Genomic DNA, 26491 nt, shown 5'->3' on the forward strand with positions numbered 1-26491 from the left:
TCCATCACTAACCCATGCACCTTAGAACCTCACCTGTGCATCTTTTAAATACCCCCAGGGCTGGCGAGTCAACCCTGGGCAGCCTGTCCCTGTGTTAGAGGGGGTGGGATGCTGGCATTACCTTGGTTGTCCAGGGGTACCTTTCATCTTCATGGGCAGCCCTAAGATACTGAGAAGCAAAGTCTTATGATGAGAACTAGGCTGTCCTTATGGACCTTGTGATTATCTGGTGTCCTTTAGACTGATCACTGTAGTGTGACTAACCAGTATGCAATGTAACGTTGTCGAGGGTTTTATTGTGGGGTGACAATAAAACTGTGGCAGATGTATTGTTAACACCCCTCTTGCTCCCCCACTTCCCCCTTCAGCTCCTTCCTCTCTCCCTCTTCCCACTAAGGACAGGCGATCGGGAGAGAAAGAAGGACAAAGAGAAGAGAGTTGGAAAAATTAAAAATGTTTTACTAATGCTACTAATAAGAATGAAGAAAATAATACAAAATATACAAAACCAATCTTGAAAGTCTCAGCAACTGCAGAGCTGGCACTCGAAGTCCTGGACTGGACTCTGCAGCCAACCGGAGCTGGATTCAGTCTCTCTCTAGGCCTCAGTTCACAGGGACAACTAGCAAGGTCCTCTCTTAATGTTGGCCATAATGAAAAGGGACAAGATCCTCGTGATATCCCACTTTTATATGAAGTATTCACGTGAATGGGAGGTTATACTCCGTTGCTCAGTTTCTTGGTCACCTGTTTCTCATTGTCCCTCTCACGACAGGTGCATTCATGCTTATCAATAACTTCACATTCCATTGCTATGTTTACCAAAACATGTATCTGGTTTTCCAGGATAATGCAGCTAATATGAAAGCTTTAGCTGACAGGCAAATTCACTAAAAGAGAATTTTGTTTTTAACAAAACCAGGAAAACATGTGTTAAGAAATTTACTATGCTTTCTTACTGTAAAGACTGATTGGTATAACAGTTTGGGAGGTGAATTTCCATAATGCTATATAGACACATAGATATCATGGTTCCCTCCAGGAGCTGGTCTTAGGTTCTCAGTCTATCCAGGAACTGTCCCCAGGATCCCCTCATATCCCCAGTTCCTCCCCACACAGACAAACATACACACGTGCAGATACCTCTCTCCAGCAAAGCAGCACAGATCCATTGAGACTGGAAGGCAGCCAGCTTCCACCTTCTCTGTGCTTCCTCTTCATGCTTGATTTTAGTCAGGAGCTCCTTTCTCATCCATGCAAGCCTCCTGCCAACTTTGCTTTACTTTCTGCGTGTCAGGATGAGCCATTCTGGAGCCTGAAGAGGAGATCTTTGACCATCCAACAGTTCCCTGCACCCCTCTTCTCTACAGGGTCATCTCCCATAGGACTCTTCAAAGTAGGTCACTCAGCAGGCCATAGCCTGCTCTCCTGAAATCCTGCTCTTTGTCTTGTTCCCTTCTTTCAGGAGCCTCAACTCAACTTTGTCAACCCTGACTGTTACATCCCTGACGAGCTCTTGTTCATAAGTGTGAAGTCCCACAGGGCACTTCACCTCACAGACTCCTCAGTCACCAGTGTCAGGAAGACATTGCCAATGAGCTCCAAAACCCTCCTGGATGGCTTGCCCCTTGCTATGTTGCCATTCAGCAAATATTGGGATTGTTTAGGTCTGCCATGAGGACAAGGATCTGCAAACACGAGGCTTCTTTCATTCTCTGAAGAAGGCCTCATCTGCTTCCTCTTCCTCATCAGGAGTCCATACAAGTTGTCCATCACCACAGCATTGCCCTTCTTGTTCTGCCTTCTCATGCTGACTTCTCAGCTCTCCAGCTGTCTCCAGCTTGCAGGGAAAGAGATGCAGGTGATGCCTCATCATAGGACAGGCTATTGTGGAGATAATAAAGGGATGCATAGAGGCTGAAAGCTCCCTACAGACATGGGCTTCTCCCATTAGCTATGGCTGTTGTCTCCACCACTGTTGTCTGTAAGGAGATACCTTGTCCTTACAGCTTCCTTGTTCCCACCCAGGAACCTGGGAGGTTTCAGACCAGAGTCCTGCCCTTGACCTTGAACAGCTCCACATCACACTGTCCCAAGAAGAGACCTGAGCAAAGGGTTAGGAACAGGATCCCTCTTTCCAGGGTCTGGGGGTCAGGTCTTGTATGTTTGATTTCTTCCAAGTGCCTTCCTCTTTAACTGCACTATTGAAACTTACATAAAGAAGTGGACAAGTCTTGAAGATTGGATGTAAATGATGGAAGTGACACGCTCTGTCTGTGTTCTTTTATAGCTGCCAGTTCCAGGCAAATATCTCAGGTACTCTGGGGCCTCTAGTGTTATGGACTGGTACTTATGGTCACACCATGGAACTCTGCCTGAAAATCTGGGGAATGCTCTCAATACTTCAAACTAAACCAAAACAAAATTTTAAGAGATGAAGGGATTCAATACCTTCAATAAAGTGTTTGTGGCATTTCTATACTACCAAAATATTCTCAATTTCAGAATGTGAATTGATTGTGGGAGAAGAGGTATTGTTGTTAACCTGTGCTTGCATTGCCAGAATTCTGTCTATTATACTTTCTATTTATCTCCCTGACCTTCCAGGTGTTTCTACCTGTCCTTATTCAGCTCACCATGTCTGAAGTAATCTCTTCAGAAGCCTGTCTGGACATTTGCACTTTCCATTGCTCTCCAGAGGTTCTTCCTTCTCTTACTCTTTGATCACTCAGATCCCTCTCACCTCCCACCCTGCTTTGAGCTTCAGGGAGGTAAAGCTGAATTGTCTTTCAGCAGTATCTCTCATACTCCCTGCAAGCAACTCTTCATCTGTGTTGGTGGATATCACTCCAAATTGCTTTTAATACCTCTGCAACTGAGAGGTGTATTATAATGTTCATTAAGTTCTATTGTGTTTTCTTTTTGCTTGCTTTTGGTGTCTGTTTATTTTTTTCCTCCAATTCAAAAAACCCTCTGTGCCTTTTTACATCCAGTTCTCTCAGGACGTAGGTAGGAATTCCTGAAAAGGAGCTTTAAAAATGAGGTGCAAAGTTCAGTGGAAAAGCCTGATGTGAAGTGATGTAATTCCCAGGGGACCAAGGAGCAAAATAGCAAAATGGAGAGGTGAGGAGCAAGGGTGTCCATGCTGCTTTTCCCATCTGGTCACAACTCCTTAAGAGACACTGTGCATCAGCATCCATGGGAGAATTCTTCTGACACTTCTTCCAAGAGCTCATGGAGAATGTCCTCTTTACCTACCCTTCTGAAACCTCTCTAATTAGTTATATGAGTCTTCAATAGCTGAAGAAAATGATGGAAGAGAAATGCCTTCTTAGGGGTTTTGGCATTTTAGTGACCCTAAAGTGTATTTGAAGCCAAGTCCATTAAACTGAGAAGAGTTCAGCAAAGCTACTGAGAAGAGATTCAGAAAAGCTCTCTAGGAGCCTGGCCTGGTTTTATTCAAACCAAGACCATTTTCTCTTTTTGTGAATTTTCCTTTCAGCTAAGTTCTTCTAAGTAACTCCATTTTTCTGAAGTTGGCTACATGTTTTTGTAAACAGACGTAGCAATGGAATGCAAGGTCGCTGATAAGAATGCACATCCCGTAAGTGAGAAGTGCATATTTGCAAGGAGGAGTGAACTGAACAGGTGACTAAAATTGACCAACTAAGTATTCCATCCCATCCACGTCATATATCATATGAGTCTGACCCAGGACTTCCAGGTGACTGCCCTGCAGCTGCTGGAGCAACAGATTGGTTTTGTATAATTTGTATTATTTTCTCTATTTTATGCGCAGCATTAGTAAAACATTTTCAACTTTTTTCAACTTGCCAGTCCTCTCTCTCTTTGCCTCTCTTTGCCTCTCTTTGCCCTCCTATTGCCTTTCCTTGGTGGAGAGGGATGTGGAGTTAAGGAAAGGAGGGGGGTAACAAGGCGTCTGCCATGGTTTATTGTCACCCTGCAATTAAATGGTGACAGGGTGTTGATTGACAGCCAGCTGAATGTGAGCCAGAATGTGCCCAGGTGGCCAAAAATGCCAACTGCATCCTGGCTTGTATGAGCACCAGTGTAGCCATCAGGACGAGGGCAGTGACTGCCCCCCTGTACTGGGCACTGGGGAGTCCAAACCTTGAATCCTGGGTTCAGTTTTGGGCCCCTCACACCAAGAAAGCCCTTGAGGTGCTGGAGCGAGTTCAGAGAAGGGAACAGAGCTGGGAGAGGGACTAAAGCACAAGTGTGATGGGAGCGGCTGAGGGACCTGGGGGCTTCAGCCTGGAGAGGGGAGACCTTTCTGCTATCTGTGACTATCTGAAAGTGAGGTGTGGAAATGACCTTACAACCCATGAGGTTATAAGGAAGGTATGTATTTATTTACGACGCTGGACACACGGGGAATCATTTCACCTAATACGTGTGTAAAATTGCAGTAGCTGTGAGCTTGGTTAAATGCAGTAAAGTGTTACATATTCATGAAAGTTTTAGGAACACCTATACATATTCATAACCTGTCCCCAAGAAGACGGTTCTTATTACAATGAGTTCTGGGAGACCATTTCCTTAGTCTCCACCTCCGGCTCCTCCTGGTTGCAGCTGCGCAGTGATCGTAAACCCGGGTCCTCTTTCTGTGTACACGGTCATTTTGGTCCAGTGTGATGAGTTGGTCAAGTCTCAGCCTGCCGAGTTGGTTTGAACTGGCGTGTCTCCTGTCCTGTGCCCAAGTTTGTATTATCTAGTTCACCCAAGGATGCACCCAAGGATTATTATCTTTGCAAGGCATCAGTGAAGTCCTGTTTCTCGTACAATAAGTTACACAGAGTGAAGCAAGGCTAGGCAATAGTGATGTGAGTTAAAGGGTCAGTTCTTTAAGTGTGAGTGTTAATTGTTATTTCTTTAAGTGTTAATTAGTCAATTGTCAATTTCCTGTATCAAAAGGAGGTTGTAGTATAGAGGGTGATGGTCTCTTCTCCCAAGTAACAAGCAATAGGATGAAAAGAAATGGCCTCAAGTTTGCCAGGGCAGGTTTAGACTGGATATTAGGAAAATAATTTTCTGAAAACTGTTGCCAAGCATTGGAACAGGCTGCTCAGGGAAGTGCTGGAGTCACCATCCCTGGAGCGGTTTTAAAAGATGTGGAGGTGTGGACATGATTTAGTGGTGGACTTGGCTGTGCTAGCTTAATGGTTGGGCTCTATGATCTGTAAGGTCTTTTCAAATGTAAATGAATCTATGATGTTATGATTCCATAATTCTAGTTTGCTATGTAAAACATTCTCAGATCTCTCATCTTGCCCATAGCGGCCATGTGCCCCATCTTTGCAGACGTCTTCTGGACACTCTCCTGTTCATGCTCAGTTGTCTTGAAGAAGAAGCCCCAGAGAGGGACACACTAGTCCAGAGGCTCTAACACCAGTGCTCAGTTAGTGGGATGATAACTTGCCATGTCTGTCTCACCATGTTCTTCCTCATTCAGCCCTGTGTGCACCTGGCCTTGTTCATGGTGCACATGCAGCACTGGCCATATGGCATCCCTCACAGTGCCCAGGCCCTTCTCCTCATCTTCACTGCTCAGTGAATCAGGGCCCAGCTGGTCCTGATGCACAGGCTTATTCTTCCCACCAGGAGCACCAGCCACTTCTCCTTGTAAACTTTAGAAGGTTTCTGCTTCTCAGGGTCTCCTGGAACTGAAGATCCATTCAGTCAGCAGTTAATGCCTATGTGCAGATGTCTTACCCTGATGGTGGTGTCTCTCACAAGACAACAGCAGGAGGAGTTGCGAAGCACTACAAATGCTGAAAGGTTGTTCTACTTCAAAGGAATTTCCTTCCATCACAGGATTAATCATGCTGACTATCTCAGAAACAGCTGCAGAGCAAGTAAAGGCAGGGCCAGTGAGGAAAGAGCAAACAGATGTGCACTCTTTGTATGGACTGGAACAAAAGCCATCAAAGAGAATGTCAAGGTTTGATTGCAGGGCGACAATAAACCGTGGCAGATGCTTTAACCCCCTCACTCCCACTAGCCCCCCTAGCCCCAACTCCCCACAAAGTACACGTGATTGGAAGGCAAAGAAGGACAGAGAGAAGAGTTGGAAAAAAATTAGAAATGTTTTACTAATGCTACTAACAAAATAGAGAAAATTATACAAAATATACAAAACCAATCTTGAAAATCCCAGCAAAGAACTGCTCCAGCAGCAGCAGGAGACACCTGGAAGTCCTGGGCTGGATCCTGCAACGGGATTCCGTTGATCACTAGGCGTCAGTTTGCAGGGACAACTGGCAGGGTCCTTCCCAGATGCCAACCAGAGTCAAAGAGGGCCAGGACCCTTGGGATTCCCACTTTTATATGATGTATGACATGAATGGGATGGAATACTTAGTTGGTCAGTTTTAGTCACCTGTTCACTTCTCTCCTCCTTGCCCCTCTCGCAGGACATGCATCCTTATCAGCGTGATTCTGTGACCTTGCATTCCATTGCTATGTCTACTAAAACATGTGTCTAGCTTTCAGAGAAGTGCAGTTAGTAAGAAGACTTCAGCTGAAAGGAAAATTCACTAAAAGAGAAACTTGTTTTTAACAAAACCAGGACAGCGAAGAACTTGGATGGTTGAAAAGAGAGAAAAAGAAAACGGAACATAAGCAACAGGGGTGATCGAGGCTGTTTGCCAGTACCTACCAAGCAGCTCTTCATTGGAGCAGCAGTGGCTGGTGTGGGACAGGAAAGAAACAGATGAGCCAAGGTAACTTAAAGCTGACCTACTTTCACATTTGTGGAAAAGCTGAGTTTTTGACCTACTGTGGGGAAGGGACGACCTGTGATGGAAGAAAATGTGCATTCACTCATGCTGGGTGGGACCTCAGGAGGTCTCTAGGCCAGCCTCCTACCCACAGCAAGGGTATCTATCACATCACATTGCATCGCATCGCATCGCATCACATCACATCACTGAAACTTGCTCAGGAATTTATTCATTCTGGGTTTGAAACCTTCCAAACGTTGACATTGCAGAAACTTTCTGGCCTACTTGCTCCAAGGTTCAACTGCCTTCATGAGTAAACAGTTTTTCCTCACTTATTTCATCTTTTGTCCATTGGACATCATTCTCCCATGTGACATGGCAGGAAAGAGTTTGGCTCCATCTTCTTTAAGTGTTGTCAGAGGAGACTTCCTGAGAGAGGAACCTCTATCATGTTCCAAGGAGCTCTGTTGGCTGTCCCTGAACAGAGGGTGCATTGCTGAGAGGCTGCTGAAGATTTTACAGTCCTTTGATTATTCCCCCCTGCTGCTCATTCACATGAGCACCACTGACACTGCCTCAGGAGACCTGGAAATTATCAAGCATGACTACATGATTCTAGACAGAATGTTCAAAGCCTTGGTGGCACAGGTGGTTGTCTCAGTCCTGCTGGTTAGGGGAAAAGTTCTGAGCAGCAGACAGATATTGCACGTAGGTAATTGGTTGTGTGACCTGTGTCATCAACGGGGTTTCTATGACCATGAGACCCTCTCTGAGGATCAACAACTGCTTGGAAGAGATGGGATTCACCTGAAGAATAAAGCTGAAGTGTCTTTGTCAACAGGCTGTCATTAAACAGGGAATGACTGGGGAAAGGACACAATGACCAATAATTGTGTGATAATGTGAAGGATGCTGTTGACAAGGAAAGGGTTTTGCATGATGAAAACAGAAGGGACATAGCAATCAACAGAACAGAGCTGAGGAGGAATCACATCAAACGTATGAACATAAATAAGGAGGTGCCTATAGGACAGCAGGATAGAAATGCTCTCCTGCCCTTTCTGAGAAATCAACATGATTGGTCATGTGTCTTGAGTGCTTGCACAGTAATGCGTGCAGTGTGGAGAATGAACAAGAGGCATTAGAAGTCTGCATGTAATTACAGTGACAGAATCTCATCTGGGTAACAGAGCTGTGGTACACCACCCACATAGCTGGAGTGCTGTGATGGATAGATAGAGGCTCTTCAGAAGGACAAGTGGTGAAGATGAGAAGGAGTTGCTCTTCATGAGAGATAGCCACAAAAATGCATGGATCTCTGCTTGGGAAGAGGTGAGAACAAATGAGTTAGTGGACAGAGCAACAGGGGTGACATCGTGAAACACAGCTGGGCACAAGCTATCTAGAAGGCTTCTGGACGGTAGCAATGACAACTTCCCAAGCATTGAGATATAAAGCGAGGAAAGCCAGAACCCACTGAAGCCAGAACCTGGGAAGCGATGTGAACAGCAACAAAAGAGGATTCTAGAAGAACATCAACAGCAAGAGTAAGACAAGGGAAAACATGAGGCCAGTGACAAATAGGCCCGGAGTCCTGGTTACGTAGGACATGGGAAAGGCTGAGGGAGGTATGAGACCATACTCAATGGTGCCCAGTGACAGGACAAGAAGCAAGGGCACAATCTAAAACAGAGGAAATTGTACCTAAACTGCAGAAAGCAATTAAGGTGTGGATGTTGATCACTGGACAAGCTGCCCAGAGAAGTTGTGGAGTTCCCATATTCCAGGCCCAGTGTGGCTCTGGACACCCTGCTGTAGCTGACCCCACTTGACCAGAGGAGGTGAACTAGATCATCTCCAGAGGTGCCTTCCAACTTCAACCATGCTGTGATTCTGCAATACCTAGCAGTGTTTCTGACAACTTCTCTGTGTTACAGAATCATTGAATCATAGAATTGTTTCAGTTGGAAGAGACACTTCAGATCATCAAGTCCAATCATTAACCCAAAACTGCACTGAACCATGTCCCTAAGACCTCATCTCCATGTCTGTTAAACTCCTCCAGGGGTGGTGACTCCAGCACTGCCCCAGGCAGCCTGTTCCAATGCCTGACAATCGTTTCCATGAAGAAATGTTTCCTAACATCCAATCTGGACCATCTCTGGCTCAATTTGCAGCCATTTCCTCTTGTCCTATAAGTTGCTACTTGGGAGAAGAAACCAACACCCTCCATGCTACAACCTCCTTTCAGGCAGTTTCAGAGAGCAATAGGGTCTCCTCTCAGCCTCTTTTTCTGCAGGCTAAACACCCCCAGCTCCCTCAGCCACTCCTCATAAGACTTGTGCTCCAGGCGCCTCACCAGCTTCATCACCGTCCTGCTGTGTTCTCCATCCAACAAATGCCAGGGTTATTGAAGTCCCCAGCAAGGCCCAGGCTTCTACATTCAGAGATTTCCCAGATGCCTTAGAGAGGTCTATGGCTGTTTTCCCACGCTGATGCAGTTTCCTTGTCTCCTACCACACTTTCACATTTGCTGGATTCCCCTCTGATCCTTACCTACAAGGGCTCACTGAGCTTGTCTGTGCCCTGGGCTGAGGGAATTGGTGCACACTTTGGCTGTAGCACATCAGGTGTGTCTCCAGGCAAAGCTCGGACTTATAAAGAAAACTCATACCAAGTGTCTAAGACCCCATTGGTTCAAAGGCTTTGCTTCAGACCTGAGACATGCTGGAGTGGTCGGCAGATGGAAATCTAAAGCTGAAAGTGGATGCCAAGAGAGTGAGAAACCCCTGCTGTACCCATGGCCACAGACAAACAGGGCTGGCAAGTGCAAGCCTCAAAGAACCTGGTTTACTTCAGTGGTGGCTCTGATGCCTCTGAGGTACTTTGGCAGAGGTGTCACTGATCTGCAGGAATGACGAGATGCTGCTGAATGGCCCACTATGAAAAGGGTTTATCTGTCGCTTGACTGTATTTTCAAGGGGGTGAGTATGAGGTGGTGGAGAGAAAAACCAGCAGTTTGAGAATTTAGGTAAACAAGTGGAGACTCCAGCATGATGGCCTTCATGTTCCTGGACAGCCCCACATCTACTGCCTAGAGAAGGGACAAATGTGCCACACTGCAGTGGTGGCAGTCAGTGGCTCACACAAAGGCAACAAATCTCTGTGCAACGCTGTCCGGGTGTCTGTCACACACTCGCTCTGAGTGGGAATGGCTTTACTGTGCTGTACCTGCCAGCTCCATGTAGATACATGTGAGAGCCTTGGCATCTCACCTAGCACTACAGGCCTCTAGTTGGGCATTAAATAGCGTAACTGCCTGGAATTTGGTGAGGCAATGTGTAGATGAAAACCATCATTATAGTCAATGGCGATCTATTCAACACAGCTGATGGAAAAGACAGAGAGAAACTTAGCTGTCCTTAAGATACAGGACACCTTTTGGCCAGATGGCAGCATCAGCTGACAAATCGTAAATAAGGACAGTGCCAGTGGGATGAACAAGCTTGGACAACCTCTGGAACCTCCAAAGTCACCAGGTATTTCATCTGAACAGCTCACTCCTGACCTACATCTTCATTACTTAGCATGGAAGCTGAGACAAGGAGCTCACATACAGGTGCCTATTTAATGCACACCTGAACAGCAGCAAGAGGAATCCCAGCTCTCAGGGCTTTGTGGCAGCTGTGGTAGAGAGCTGAGTCCACTTTCAGCACTAACAGTAGAAACACAGGATGAGATACTTTAACTGACTGAGCTGACTCCTCTCAGAAGTGGTAAAGCAGATCCCTGTCTGTCATTGTCTGGGTGTCCGGTCTGATAATAACACAAATAAAGGAATTTTTAGAAGTAACTCTATCTCTGAGAGAAGAACTGACAGTGCTGGGAATAAGAGTTTCTCCCCAGCTGAGGGAGGGAGCATCAGTGGTGACTTCAGCCTGTTTCACAGCAGGTTCTCCTGGATCCCCAGGGACACCTGGAGGGAGCCCAGAGGGCCAAGAAAGCGTTCCACCTTGGGCCGCTCCTCTGCTGCTGATCTGGGCTGGGCTCTGGGATGGAGGGAGCTCATGGCAACCAGGTAGCACTGTAAAGAGACAGCTCTGCCCGGGAGCAGCTCCTCTGCAAAGCGCAGCAGGGCTGAGGGCACTGCCTGCAGCACCGAGGAGAGAGGAGTGAGAAAGGAAGAGCTTAAAGGTGATCTCTTGTTCGTGGAGAAACCTTCAACTCTTTGGACAAAGTAAGTCAGTGGGAGTGGGGAAATTGAGGTGAGCATCCTGGAGGGATCTTCTAGAGCTGGTACATCCCATGGCTGATAGGACCCGTCAAGATGACTGTCTTGACTGGTCTGGTGTGGAGAAGGAGGACAGGCTCTGGAGCAGGACTTCCCTGCTGCACCATGAGAGGAGAAAGGCATAACAACTGCCTTCTCCGAGAGATGGCTGCAGCAGTGTGAAGCTGGGTGTGCAGGATGGGTGCCCAGGGCTGTCCTGCAGAGCAGGGTCCCTGCACCCCAGGACTGTGTGCCAGGCAGGGACTCTGCCGCCTGCCAGAGTCAGCACTCAGCCTGCCCGGGGAGATCCCCATGGTGCTGTGAGGAGGAGCAGTGGGTGTAAGGGGCAACCCCTGGCAGGGCATGCAGGGTCCTGCTGTTGAGAGGGTGCTGCATGGCACAGCACTGATGACAGCTCCAAATCACCCCCAGGGTATTTCCAAGGGGACTTTTCAAGAAGAAGGTCAAAATGGAGATTATCTAAAAGGGAAGTAGTCTGTGCTTTGAGTTTTCTGCTCTTGGTTGGCTCAGAGTGCAGTTGGAGTTAATAGTTTACTCTTCTTCTCTGGAGGAGGCACTCAGATCCCAGTTCTCTTTAGGATATCCTAAGTTCCCCCTGAATCGCTGCCCATAAAGTGATGCTTCTGGTCAGGGCCCCACTGCCGGGGGGGTCTGCGGGGCAGAGCTGAGCAGACAGTAAGTGAGATGGAGACTATGAGCACAAACAGGGATGAAACATGGGGAGAGAGAAGCAGCTCCTGGCAGGGACAGCTCCAGACAGACTCCAAACATGAGTACAGACGGAGAAGGAGCTGCTGACAGAAATGCTGTTGGAGGATGAAATTCAGGCACGTCCCCTACAATGCAATTTCCAGGTCTCACACCCAGCACAGCATCTGCCCCCAGGGTCGTGGGGTTTCAGGCTGAGTCATCTTGGAAACGTGATCCCAAAGAGGAGAAACTCCTGAGTACCTGTCTGTCTGTCCTTGTTGCTCCTTCCTTGACAGGAGCATTGCGATACTTGCGTGTCCACAGCAGAGCCCCCTGCTCCCAGAGACACAGTCAGTCAGCACAGAGCAGAGCTCATAAATGGGACATGAAAGGGGCAAGGCAGTCTAGGGGATTTCCATGAGAAATTGAATAGATTTCCATCAAAGAACTCTGCCCTAACTGCTCACTGCCTTTTCCTACTTGAACAGGTTGTCATGACCAGGGGCAGATGATGTCCAACAGCAGCTTCATCACCCTGTTCCTCCTCATGGAGTCTGGAGACACACGGGAGCTGCAGCTCTTGCACTTCTGGCTCTTCCTGGGAACCTACTTGGCTGCTCTCCTGGCCAATGGCCTCATCATCATCACCATAGCCTGTGACCAGCACCTCCACACTCCCATGTACTTCTTCCTCCTCAACCTCTCCCTCCTTGACCTGGGCTGCATCTCCACCACTCTCCCCAAATCCATGGCCAGCTCCCTCTGGAACACTAGGGCCATTTCCTACATAGGATGCACTGCACAGCTCTTTCTGTTTGTGTTTTTCATTTCAGCAGAGTATTTTCTACTCACCATCATGGCCTACGACCGCTACGTTGCCATCTGCAAACCCCTGCACTACGGGACCCTCCTGGGCAGCAGAGCTTGTGTCCACATGGCAGCAGCTGCCTGGGCCAGTGGGTTTCTCCATGCTCTGCTGCACACGGCCAATACATTTTCACTACCACTCTGCAAGGGCAATTCTGTGGACCAGTTCTTCTGTGAACTTGCCCAGATCCTTAAGCTCTCCTGCCCAGACACCTACCTCAGGGAATTTAGACTTCTCGTGTTTAGTACTTTTGTCTATTTGGGGTGTTTTGTGTTCATTGTGCTGTCCTATGTGCAGATCTTCAGGGCCGTGCTGAGGATCCCCTCTGAGCAGGGACAGCACAAAGCCTTTTCCATGTGCCTCCCTCACCTGACTGTGGTCTCCCTGTTCTTGATCTCTCTCATATTTTCCCACCTGAAGCCCTCCTCCATCTCCTCCCCATTCCTGGATCTGGTGGTGTCTGTTCTATACTCAGTGGTGCCTCCAGCAGCGAACCCCCTCATCTACAGCATGAGGAACAAGGAGCTCCAGGATGCAATGTGGAGACTGGTGACTGGATGCCTTCCAGAAGCTACAAAGTATCTGTGTTCTTCAACATATGACACATAATATAACTCATCTCACTGTCTCCATGTCACCAAATCTGTCAGAGTTCAGGGACCAGCTGGAGGAAGCTCTTAGTCATGTGGTTTAGGTCATCCTGCAAAGAGCAGGGAGTTGGACTTAATGATCCATATGGATCCCTTTCAGCTGGTGATGTTCTGTGACTGTGACCTGAAAACTTGTTGAGGGTGTACTGAGTCTCACTGTGTATATAATTTATTAAGATATTAAACAGTATTCGTCCCAGAATGGACAATTGACAGAAACTGCTCATTCCTGGTTTTCATTTGGACACGAGCTATTGACTGTTACACTTTTCACACAGCCATCCAGTCAATTCCTTATCCATGTATCCATCTGTCCTGGTTTTGTTAAAAAACAAGTTTCTCTTTCAGTGAATTTTGCCTGTCAGCTAAAGCCTTCATATTAGCTGCATTTTCCTGGAGAACCAGACACATGTTTTGGTAAAAATAGCAATGGAATGCTAACTTACTGATAAGCACGGATGGACATCTTGCGAGAGGGGCAATGAGAAACAGTTGGCCAAGAAACTGACCAACTGAGTATAACCTCCCATTCATATGAATACTTCATATAAAAGTGGGAGATCACAAGGATCTTGTTCCTTTTTCCTTATGGCCAACATTAGGAGAGGACCTTGCTAGTCGTCCCTGCAAACTGAGGCCTAGTGAGAGACTGAATCCAGCTCCAATTGGCTGCAGAGTCTAATCCAGGACTTTGGTTTCCGGCTCTGCAGTTGCTGAGACTTTCAAGATTGGTTTTGTATATTTTGTATTATTTTCTCTATCCTTGTTAGTAGCATTAGTAAAACATTTTTAATTTTTCCATCTCTCTTCTCTTTGTCCTTCTTTTCCACCCGATCGTCTGTCCTGAGTGGGAAGGGGGGAGAGGGAGGGGCAAACGGGGGAAGTTGGGGGGAAGAGGAGGTTAACAATACATCTGCCAGGGTTTTATAGTCACCCCACAGTCTAAACCCTCGACACTATCATATCAATATCTCAGCAGTTTTTCGGTGGGGGCTGTATGGAAAGTTTTATAGTAGCCCGGAGAGATGACATTCATAGTTCTTCCTTGTCTGCTGATGCAATCACTCCTTCAGAGGAGTCTGCTAGCTTAGTCAGGCACAATTTACCCTTGGTTCAGCCTTGTGAACTGTCTCTAATCACTTCTGTGTGTTCCATACGTTTCAACAGAGCTTCCAGGAGGATCTGCTCCTTGACCTTTCCAGGCACAGAAGAGAGGCTGAGTGGGTGGTAGTTCTCAGGGTCCTCCTTTTTACATCTTGGGGTTTGGTTTGTTGGTTGTTTTTTTGTTGGAGGTGCTGCGGTGTTTTTTTGTTTAGTTTTGTTTTCTTTTAGATGGGCATGATTTTTCTTTTTCCATTCACTGGGGACATCCTGTGATCCAGAAACTCCTTGATGATAACACCAACAATGGGATGAGTAAAAGACAAGAGAAAGAAGAACCAGCAGAGTTCAAGAGCAGAGACACATGAGTACAGACCCTGGTGGGACATGCTTCATAGTCCTGTTTTGCCTGTATCTACCAGGTGGAGGTGGGAGAGGCCTCTTCTCAACACAGTGCTGGTGACCAGTCACTGACCCAGAGAAAGTGGGTCTGTCCGAGATGCCCTGGGTGGTCTGTCCCACACCTGCTCTGAGTGGGGATGGCTTTCCTATAGGTGCTGTGCTGTCCCTGCCAGACAAATGCAGTTGTGCTGGAGAGACCCGTACACACCTCAGGTAGCAGCACAGGCCTGGACTTGGCCATGACATTGAGCAGCTGCCCTGAATTAGGTTGGGTAATGGAGAGAAGTCCCTGAGACAAATGCCATTCTTCTCAGTGGAAGCCTAGAAAATACAGGTGGTGGAGAAGAGGAGGAGAAAGGCTGAGCTCTTCCTGTGGCAATGGCTACATTAGGTCAGCTGTATATGGGTTTTAGACAAGAACATATTAAGGAGGGACAGGTTTTTTTGTCCCAAACATGATCAACTGCTGTCCTTTCATTTGGCCAAAGGAATTCCCCACTGGTCTCAAAAGTGCTGCTCCCAGAAACCGCCCTGTTTCAGCATTGCTCCATTGGACCTTGAATCTGCCTGCATGTATCTTGGACCACCACTGACACCCCAGATGTCACTGGTTGTTTGGGTCTGAGCAACTCAGCTGTCTGAACAACAGCTGAGACAAGCAGCTCCCAGGCAGAAGGTGCCTATTTTGTACCCACCTGAACTGAGGCAAGAGGAATCCACCTCCTGTGCGTTTGTGGCAGCCATAGGTGAGAGCTGAGTCCACTGCCAACCCCAGGACTACAAACCCAGGACGAGTTGCCCCAGTTGACTCAGATGAATTAATTCCCTCAGCAAGGGTAAAGCAGATCCCTCCCCGTCCCCATCTGGGTGCCTTGTCTAATGCTGAGAAAAGGAAAGGTGATTCATATGTCCAACTCTTTTCTTATTAGGAGAAACAAGGCCAAGTGCCAGGTCCTGCACTTTGGCCACAACACCCCCCTGCAGTGCTCCAGGCTGGGCACAGAGTGGCTGGACAGCAGTCAGGCAGAAAGGGACCTGGGGGGACTAATGGACAGGAAGCTCAACATGAGCCAACAGTATGCCCAAGGTGGCCAAGAAGGCCAATGGTATCCTGGCCTGCATCCAAACTAGCGTGGTCAGCAGGACAAGGGCAGTGATCCTTCCCCTGTACTCTGCACTGGGGAGGCCACACCTGGAGTATTGTGTTCAGTTCTGGGCGTCTCAGTTCAGGAAAGAGATCAAAGTGCTGAAGAGGGTCCAGAGAAGAGCAACAAGATTGGGGAAGGGACTTGAGCACAAGACCTGTGCAGAGAAGGTGAGGGAGCTGGGCTTGTTTAGTCTGGAGAAGAGGAGGCTTAGAGGTGAGCTCAGCACTCTCTAGAACTACCTGAAGGGCAGTTCTAGCCAGGTGGGGATTGGTCTCTTCTCCCAGGCAGTCAGCAATAGGACAAGGGGGCATGGGCTTCAACTCTGCCAGGGGAAATTTAGACTGGGTATTAGAAAGCAATTCTTTGCAGAGAGAGTGGTCAGGCATTGGAATGGCTGCCCAGGGAGGTGGTAGACTCACCGGCCCTGGAGGTTTTTAAACTGAGATTGGACATGGCACTTAGTGCCATGATCTAGTAAACGGACTGGAGCTGGACCAAGGGTTGCACTTGATGTTCTCTGAGGTCTTTTCCAACCCAGGCGATTCTGTGATTTTCTGAAATGTCTCTCCTGGAAATGAGTGTTTCTCCCGAGCTGACAGATGGAGCATCAGTGACGACTTGAGCCTGTTTCACAGCAGGTGCCCCAGGGACACCTGGAGGGAGCCCAGAGGGGACAGAGAATGGGACATCATGGGCTGCTCCTGTGCTGCTGGGCTGGGCTGGGCTCCTGGGACACAGGGAGCTCACGGAAGCGGCAGCGCTGCAGAGAGCCAGCTCTGCCCAGGAGCAGCTCCTCTGCACACGCAGCAGGGCTGAGGGCTCTGCCTGCAGCACCGAGGGCAGAGGAGACAGACAGGCTGAGAGAGGTTAAAGACAAGACGGTGTGGGAGGATGCTGAGAGATTACTGAGGGAGAAAGTTTCACAGCCGTCTACATGGTAAGTCTCTAGGCTCAGGGCAATGCAGCTGCAGTTCCTGGAGGGATCTCCTAGAAGTGATTCATCTGACAGCTTATGAGATCTGTCAGGAGGACTCTCTTCATTTCTCTAATGTCGAGGAGGACATGCTCCAGAGCAGGACTTGCCTGCTGCACCATCAGAGGGACAGGGCATGACAGCTGCCTTCTGCCTGGGCACAGTTGAAGGTGTGTAAAGCCAGGAATGTAGCCAGGGGTGCCCAGGATGTATTCAGAGCGGGGTCCCTGCACCCCAGGGCTGTGTGCCGGGGCAGGGACTCTGCTGCCTGCCAGGGACAGCACTCAGCCTGCCTGGGAGATCCCCACAGTGTTGTGGGGAGAAGCTGTGGGTGGAAGATGTGACCCCAGGCAGGGCAGGGTAGGATCCAAAGGGTGCTGAGTGGGACAGGTTTGCTCCCAGCTCCAGGTTATCCTTGAGCATTTCCATGGGAACTTTCAATAAAAATATGAAGGAAATGTTTTCCTGAAAGCTGCAGAGACTTTCCTTTGAGTTTTTCACTCTTGATTGGCTGGGTGGGCAGTGGCAGCTTCTCACGGAATCACAGAATCGTTGGGGTTGGAACAGAGCTCTGGAGACCATCTAGTCCAAGCCCCTGCTAAAGCAGTCCTGACCCTGCACTCACAGAGCTGCCCCTGGGCAGTTCCCTGTGGACAGGAGGGATCTGCAGAACGTAACTGAGCACAGAGCGGGTGGGATGAGGTCTGTGAGCACAGACAGGGAGGTGACAAGAGCACAGAGAGGGAGGTGACAAGGGCACAGGAAAGCAGCTCCAGGGACAGCTGCAGGCAGCAGAGACATAGGCAGAGAGGCAGAGGGAGCTGCTCCCAGAAATGCCAAGGGAGTGGGGATTTGGGCACCTCCCCAACATGTCCTGCAGTGCAGATGCTTTCCCAGAGCAACCCCCTGGTTCCTCCCGCCCAGCACAGCCTTTGATCCCAGGGCTGTGGGGCTTCAGGCTGAGACTTCTCCACAGCCCAGCTGTGGCAGAATGCAAACCCCCCTCCCTCCTTCAGTATGGAAGGAGTGGACACATCTCCCTCTTCCTCTGCTACTTGAGGCTAACAGCTTCTTTTGTTTGTCCCAGAGCACCCTGGCTCCTGGGCCATTAGGAGAAGGGAGTGCCGAGCCGCTGGGTGCCTGCAGCCAGTGTAAAGCTTCAGGGGCACCCACAGCCAGTATGGGGGGTACAGAGAAGCTTCTAGCGTGCCTACAGTCAGATCTGATCAGATAAAAACGGGATTCTCTTCGAGACTCCGCCCATTGTGTGGGTCTCTCGGAGCACGAGCAAGATGCTGCCACCGAGAGCCCCCCTCCCCGGGATGGGGACTCCGTTTGCCTCGCCACCACGGATTTGAGTAAAACTTCTTGCAGGATTGCAAGTATATTTATACTTTTCGTGCACATATGCACGTATAACTTTCCGCGCTCCATATGAGCGCGTGTAAAATTAATCCTCGCAGAATAGCGGGTGTATTTTCCTTCCGTGCACATTTGCACGCGTACTTTAAATTATTTCCTCGCACAATCGCGAATGTATTTTCCTCCCATGCTTCCATGTAAGCACGTGTAATATTCCGTGCACATTTGCACGTGTAAGTAAATTAACCCTCGCAGGATTGCAAGTGTATTATAAATTTACCCTTGCGGAATCGCGAGTGTACACTTTCCGTACTCACTACGAGTACGTGTATCTCTTTAAAAATAATTCTGCACCGTGTTTAGGCAAGCGTGTACTTCTCCAGGACTGGGGGACGGCTCCGGCATTGTTTTGGTGAAGCCACGTGCATGCACACTGTGGACCACCTGTTGTGTTAGTTGCTGCCCCTCAATAATTTTCCTCAACTGATATCTGAACCTGTATTTAAGTCACTTTTGGAGTGCTAAAACCCTGTTTCTCACTGGTTTAATAAAGTTGGTTTTGGACCTTGTTGTCCCTTAAATTAACCTACGGGGTGCCTCCGTGACATCACCTCCCAGTGAGGAGAAACCCCCAAGTGCCTGTCCGTCTGTCCATGTCCTTCCTCCCTTGGCCAGACCATTGGGGCATTTATCTGTGTTTCATGTCTTGTTCATGTTGCCTTTGGTCCCACATTACCTGGGGCTCTGGGCATGTTGATGTGTGGGGCTGGCAATGAGCTGAGCTGAGCCCCAGGACACCCCATCTTTAGGAATTTTGACTTTTTCCCTGGGGAAATTTTGACTTTTTCCCTTCTGCTGGGCTGCAGGCTGCCCCCACCAGGGCACAGATCTCCCATGGATACTCTCTGCCTAGAGAGGAGCCCCGTGGAGAAGACACTTCGGCACTAGGCCACGGTAATGTGGCTCATCGTCTGTATGATGCAATGAGCCCTGTGTGTCCCTGGCCGGGAGGGCAGAGCTGAGATCCTGTTCATGTACAATGAGAGTGGTCAGTGGTTTGCAGATCAGCCCTTGGAAACCGTATTGCTCTGCTCTCAGCGGTGTCCAGTTTCTGCTCAGGGGAACATCTGGGGCTGATTGTCCTCCGGCTCAAAGAGGTGCTGGCACAGGGCAGCTGAGACCAGGTCTGATGGACAGACCAGCTGTCCCCACTCTGCACTACGGGACAGTCCCTTTGTCTGTCAGCACCCACAAGGTTTCACTTGCAGTAAAAGGCATTGTTAAGGCATTTTTGCCTTAACAAACAAACAAAACCTCCTCAGCCGTGGTGGGGCAGTTAGAATAAAAGAAACAAAACAAGATCTCTACAGCTCTGCTCTGCCATTAGGTGAAATGGGAGTGACTGTGCTTCAAAGTTCTTTGATATCATGAGTTGATATAATCTCAGATCACCCTGTTCTTCTGTTTCCCTGTTGCTGTAGGGCAGGACTGAATTCAGTATAGTCCACAACAAAGATGCCTCTTCCCAATGACACCATCAGCCAGCACCAACCACAGCTCTTGAAAGGGACCTGAACAGGGTAAGTCAGTCTAGGGGATTTCCATGAGAACTGGAACACATTTTGCTCAGAGAACTCTGCCCTAATTTCTCACTGCCTTTTACTCAGTGGACAGGTCCCCATGACCAGAAACAGCTAATGTCCAACAGCAGCTCCATCACCCAGTTCCTCCTCCTGGCATTCACAGACACACGGGAGCTGCAGCTCTTGCACTTCTGGCTCTTCCTGGGCATCTACCTGGCTGCCTTCCTGGGCAATGGCCTCATCATCACCACCATAGCCTGTGACCAGCACCTGCACACCCCCATGTACTTCTTCCTCCTCAGCCTCTCCCTCCTTGACCTGGGGTGTATCTCCACCACTGTCCCTAAAGCCATGGGCAACTCCCTCTGGCAGACCAGGGCCATTTCCAATGCAGGATGTGTTGCACAGCTCTTTCTGTTTGTTTTCTTCATTTCAGCAGAGTTTTCTCTTCTCGCCATCATGGCCTATGACCGCTACATTGCCATCTGCAAACCTCTGCACTACGGGACCCTCCTGGGCAGCAGAGCTTGTGTCCACATGGCAGCAGCTGCCTGGGCCAGTGGGTTTCTCCATGCTCTGCTGCACACAGCCAATACATTTTCACTACCACTCTGCAAGGGCAATTCTGTGGACCAGTTCTTCTGTGAACTTGCCCAGATCCTTAAGCTCTCCTGCCCAGACACCTACCTCAGGGAATTTAGACTTCTCGTGTTTAGTACTTTTGTCTATTTGGGGTGTTTTGTGTTCATTGTGCTGTCCTATGTGCAGATCTTCAGGGCCGTGCTGAGGATCCCCTCTGAGCAGGGACGGCACAAAGCCTTTTCCACGTGCCTCCCTCACCTGGACGTGGTCTCCCTGTTTATCAGCACTGGCTTGCTGGCTTTCCTGAAATCCCCTTCCATCTCTTTGCCATCCCCTGATCTAGTGGTGGCAGTTCTGTACTCCTTGGTGCCTCCAACATTGAACCCCCTCATCTACAGCATGAGAAACCAGGAGCTCCAGAATGCAGTGTGGAAACTGATGACTGTATAACTTCCAGAAGCTCTAGACTGTCCATCTGTTTCAATATATGACTCATACTGTAACTTATTACAGGTCCATCCTTTATCATTAGTTTGTTGTTGTTGTCATTATTTTTGTGTTTGTGTTGTCTTTTGTTCTGCCTTTTTTTTTTTTTAACTTTAATAATGTTATCCACAAAGAAATGTGGACAGCCCATGTCAACTTCATTACCGACTTCACTAGTGTGACCCAGTGACTATGCAAACATGGGGCTCTACTCTATTTTTAGTTAAAAAAAAAAATGTACCTGCAATGACTTGTCTTTCTGACTGATACCCAAGCATCTACAAAAGAACTAAAACTCCTTCCTCGCAAGTTCCTTACCAAGTGCAGGGGGAAAAGAGGGACCTAAAACCTTCCATGGCGAAAATGCAATGGGGCAGTTGTGGATGTGCCATTCCTACCAGGAATGGGGAATGTTCCCATCCCTTAGGAAATCCTTCTCTCCCTCATGACCTGTATGGTGGTTTTGTTTGGGAAAACCCTCATTATTGTGCAGGTGGTGGCAAACCAGCATTTGCACATCCCCATGGACTTCTTCTTGGGACATTTGATCTCCCTGGAGACCTCCTGCATACCCACTCCCCTATCCCAGCTGATGGGCAGCTTTGTGGCTGGGGACAGCACCATCCCTGCTCATCACTGTGTTAGTGCTGTTTCCTGCACCTTGTCCTTGTACAGAGCACTCACTACTGGTGACCACATCCTGCGATCAGTACTGGGCTGTGTGTCATCCCCTGCCCTCTACAAGACTCATGACCTGGGACATCTGTCTCCAGTGGCAGACACACTAGGGGCTCCTCTGTCATCTACAGGAATCGTTTCAGTCATGTCCTGGGTACAGTTCTGTGGCCCCAGCAGAGTTGACCACTTCTGTGATTCAACACATTGCTGGAGCTCTCATGCAGTGACACCGTGACACTCAGGCTCTCTCCATTCCCATTCTCCTCTTGCTGTTCACATGGGTATCTTCTGTGAGTATTAGATCTCTGTGGGTAGGTAGAAGACATTCTCCAGCTGCTCCTTTCTCCTCACCAATGTTGCTGTTTTCCACAACACCCTCATCCTTGTCTCTGTGATGCCCAGAACAACCCTTTTGAATAGTTTAACAAAGCCCATCCTCATGCTCCTTTTCAATCCTCCCATCTACAGCCTGAGGACCAGAAAATTTGCAGAGAGGTAGACACTTAAAAAATGCTCAGGAAAGCTGTGAGTGGCACAGAGGCCCCACAGAGTCACAGGCACACAGGAAGAATTCACTTCTGATTCTCTTCCAAACAGTGCCTGATGAGCTAGACAGGTGTTTACTGTGCCCCTGGCACTCCCCTGGAACTGTGAGATGTGGAAAAAACTTTTGGTGTAGGAAGGGCCAGTGAGGTGCTATTAGAGCTGGCTGCAGTCATTGTGAGATCTCTCTCAAACATCTTGGAAAAATCCAGAGAGATCAGGGAGATTCCAAGATCCTCAGAGAAGGCAAATAACAAATGCAGCTTCCAGAAGGACAAGAAAGAAGACTGGGACTATTACATGTAGATCAGCTTCAGCTCAGTCCCTGGGGAGGTGATGAGGCAAATGCTCTTGCAACCATCTCCAGGCCATTGAAGGACAAGAAAGGGGTGGCTGAGGTCATTGAAGGACAAGAATGGGATGACTGAAACTGTGTGAGATGAGAAAGAAGGGCATGTTGTGTACCTGGACTTTTGCCAGTCCTTGAATGTGGTATCCCGAAGTCTTAGAGCAGGTTTCTGATGTCTGAACTGAAGATCTGGATGATGCAATGGGTGGGAAGTTGGCTGGCTGATCAGGAACAAATGCCATCAGCAGTACTGATGGAGCCAGATACTATCAGCATCCCTCAGTGACCACAAAAATTGCACAAAAATGGCTTAAGAGCCTAGCAATGCTGGAAATGAAGACTTTTTCAGCTATTTCATAGAGATTGTTGTTTGTTTATTTATTTGTTCTTTTGTTTGTTTGTTTCTTCTGCATAGGTTTGTATAAAATTTACATTTTAGGCTTGATTCAGTTGTCCTCACAGAGGTCTCCACTGCCTCCAAGATACTCTGGGGTAACTGAGGCACCCAGGTGGGAAGGATAAGCCAGGATCCCTTCTGGTTCACGCGCTGGTTTGCAGGCACGGTACCTCTGGGGTGGTGCAGGGCTTGGCCTTCCTCCAGTGCTGCTGGGTGGGCTGTGAAGAGGCCTCTCCAGCACAGAAGTACAATGAGTCCCTTTGGGTACTGGCTGAGAGGTCACTTCTGACTGGTCAGCACAGGGGACAGAGACACTCTGAGGTCATGAGGGTCATCAGAAAGCTTCCCCCGACAAGATGACACATGTAGGGAGGTCAGGAGGAACCCGTGCAAGAGAGATGGGAGATGTGGGGGAAGGGAGAGAGACTTTGCCAAAAGCGATGAAATAAAGGTAAAATGGGTTTTGGTGACGTTCTTGTGAAAACACAGACTGTGAAAACATTTCTGTTTAGCCCCTTGTCATGGTTTAGCCTGAGCTAGCAATCACAACCACGATAGCTGCTCGGTCACTCGCACCCCCCACCCCCAAATGGGGGAGAGAATCAAAAGCGAAGGGAGAAACTCCTGGATTGAGATAAACACAGTTTAATAAAATAACAAAATAATACTAATATACCACCACGGCTAATAACACATATAAAATGGAAAATGGAATATAAAATAAGATACTCAATGCAATTCCTCACAAGCTCCGCCCGCACCAAGCAGCCGGTCCAAGAAAAAGAGAGAGCAGCCTGGTCGTGAACACCTGATCCCAGGGGAAGAGGGAAAAGTGCAGAAAGGCCCAGAGGTCGTTGCAAAATGGTAAAATGGCAAAAGGTCAAATCAAAACAAACTCCCAAATGGAACTCCACTGAAACACAGTAGAACTGAAACAGGTCTCAATCTCTGCATCCATAAAACCCTGCCCTCCTTCAGCATGAAGCCTGATGCTAATGGCATGGAATATTCTCATTGGTCAGTCTGGCTGTCAGTCAAGCTCTGTCCCATCCGTGCTTCCCTTCCCAGCTGCTTCGCACCTGTAGGCACAGAGCTCAGAAAGACCTTGGCTCCCAGACAGCAACTAAGATAATAGGCTCTTGTATTCTCTTTGTTCCACTTCAAAACCACTGGAAAGTTACTTGGGGAAAAACATTATCTCTGTCCCGGGGTGTTACCTGATTTTTCCCAAACTAAATCCAAACAATGACCGTGCTGTTTGCAAAAAAGTTTCTAACTGCATGAAGAAAATTATCTCAGTTTCAGTCAAATCAACACAATGAGATCTGAGCAACCTTTTCTAGATGAAGACGTGGGTCAGGGGGGCTGGAACTAGATGATCTTTAAGGTTTCTTCCAACCCAAACCATTCTGTGATTCTAAGGGAAGAGGGAGATGTGTTTCATTATCCTCTCCACAAGATAGAATACCTACCCCAACACAGTAAAGACATCAATACCAGGGCAAAGAGTGTAGACTTTGTTTGTATTAACATGTTCCCAAGCTCAGCAAAATCAGGAGATAAGTAGCACAGACAGAAAACTCAGTGACCTGCGCAGACACTCTCCACCAAATAGCTACTGTAACTGTAGCACCATTAATACAAAACTGCCATTGTCTCATGCCCAACGTTGGGCACAAAAAGGAATGTAGTGGGTTAACCTGGCTGCCACATTTTAGTTTCCACCAAACCACACAATCACTCCCCTGCTCGAGAGGACACGGGGAAGAAAAACTCATTGTTTGAGATAAAGGCAGTTTAATAAAGAAAAGCACAGACTGCCTGTGGAAGCAAAAGCATTTATTCTCTGCTTGCCATCAGCAGGTGATGTCCAACTCTTTCCTGGGAAACTGGGCATCAGTTCATGTAGCAGTTGCTTCAGAAGGCAAATGCCTTAATCATGAATCCTTCCTGCACACCTCCGCCCTTCTCATGGCTTTTATTGCTGAGCATGGCAAGAGGACAAGCAAGCTCCAGCTGGTCAGACTATACTGACTGACTTCCATGGTCATGGGGAACCTGAGAACATTCCCTGCTGTCATCAGGGGAAGACTCAGAGGGGAAGACACCACAACACCATTCGGGTTTCCACTCTCCTGAATGGGAGTTCAGGAGGTCTCAGGTCTGACCTCCTCCTCACAGCATGTTCAGCTGTGGAGTGAGACCACATTGCTCAAGGCTTTACCATGTGGGGGCTGGAAAACATCCAAGGACGGAGACAGCACAACAAAGCTGGGGAAGCTGCCCCAATGCTTTGATGCCTTCACGGAGAAGAATATTTTCCGTATCTGCATCCTGAACCTTCCTTATTTCAACATGTGACTATTGTCTATTATCCTCCTGCCAAGCATGGCCATGACAAGACTGGCTTCACCTTCTGGAAAAACCTCCCCGCAGGGACAGAGAGGCTGTTACAAGGTGCCCAAAGCCTTCTCTTCCCCAGGCTGAACAAGGCCCTTTCCCTCAGTTTCTCCTCCCTGCAAGTGTCCCAGTCCCTGAGTATCTTAGCAGCCCTTCACTGACCTCTCTCCCAGTTATCAACATCTTCAGGGGTTAGTCTATGCCAGGTGCAGGACCTGCCCTTTGTCCTTCTCTGTCGTGATGTTCCTGACAGGACAGCCCTCCTGCCTATGAAGTTTCTCAACTTAGCATCGTCAACAAATGTGGTGAGAGTTGTCTCCTCAAGTTCACAGATTATCAAAGTATTAAACTGCCCAGGTCTCAGCAGAGTCCCCTGTGCTGCTCCACAAGCCCCCAGTAAGTCCCAGTGGTCTCGAGGTTGGTTGGGCATGAGACCCCTTCACCACTGCTCTGTCAGCCTGATATCCAACTGTTTTCACCCATCTGTTTGTCAACCCATCCGACTGTAATGGCCTACCTTGGGTACAAGAAGATTGAGGGACACCATGCCAAGAGCCTTGCTGAAGCTGAGGTGAATGACATCCACTGTTCTGCCCTCACGCAGGAATGCAGTTACTTCATCATGAAGGCAATCAAGTTTGTGAGACATTAATTACCCTTGCTAAGTCCATGCTGATGGCTTTTTCTCTTTTAGGTGTCCAGAAATGTCACCCAAGAGAACCCATTGGACAGGTCACTCCTCACCAAAGTGTTCATGTGCAGCTTGTGGTTCCCTGTCTGGCACTTTTGGCTGCAACATTGGGTTTTTCTCACTCACAAGAGACCTCTACCAATCCTGTGACATTTCAAAAGGGATGTTCCAAAGATGTGTTGATCTCCTGCAACATCCTTGTCACTATTGCGCCTGTTATATGGTGTATTTAATTTCTGTGGTCTTTCACCTATTTTCACCTGTCCTGATATAATGACTCTTTCTAAAGTCCCATTTTCAGTTGCAGACTCTCTAGACAAAGGCTCTTTCCATTATTCTCTAGTTTTCTCCTTCTCTTTATTCATTCAGCTTCCGCTCAGCTTGCCAGCTGCTGTTTTGAACTTCAGGTAGTTACATGTTTGCCTGTTTTGCAGTAGTCTAATTGTCTCCTTTGTCAACTCTTTAATTGTGTTTGTATCTTTATTCTTTTATCTGCTTACCTAAAACATTTCTCATAAGATTATCCCTTGTTGAAAGACAACCTCATTAGAGGC

At 48.2% G+C, this 26491-nt stretch overlaps 1 protein-coding gene across 1 annotated transcript; it reads left to right on the plus strand.

Annotated features, from left to right (window-relative positions):
• Positions 1–19925: 19925 nt before the first annotated feature.
• Positions 19926–20843, plus strand: LOC135576011 (olfactory receptor 14C36-like). The gene has a single exon (XM_065038565.1). It carries the CDS (start codon positions 19926–19928, stop codon positions 20841–20843), a length of 918 nt encoding a protein of 305 aa, XP_064894637.1.
• Positions 20844–26491: the final 5648 nt, after the last annotated feature.

This window comes from Columba livia, chromosome 22 (genome assembly GCF_036013475.1).
Source record: "Columba livia isolate bColLiv1 breed racing homer chromosome 22, bColLiv1.pat.W.v2, whole genome shotgun sequence".
Lineage (NCBI taxonomy): Eukaryota > Metazoa > Chordata > Aves > Columbiformes > Columbidae > Columba > Columba livia.

Excerpts from the sequence above, each read along its gene's own strand:
- LOC135576011 (XM_065038565.1), top strand. The coding sequence starts at position 19,926 with ATGTCCAACAGCAGCTCCATCACCCAGTTCCTCCTCCTGGCATTCACA.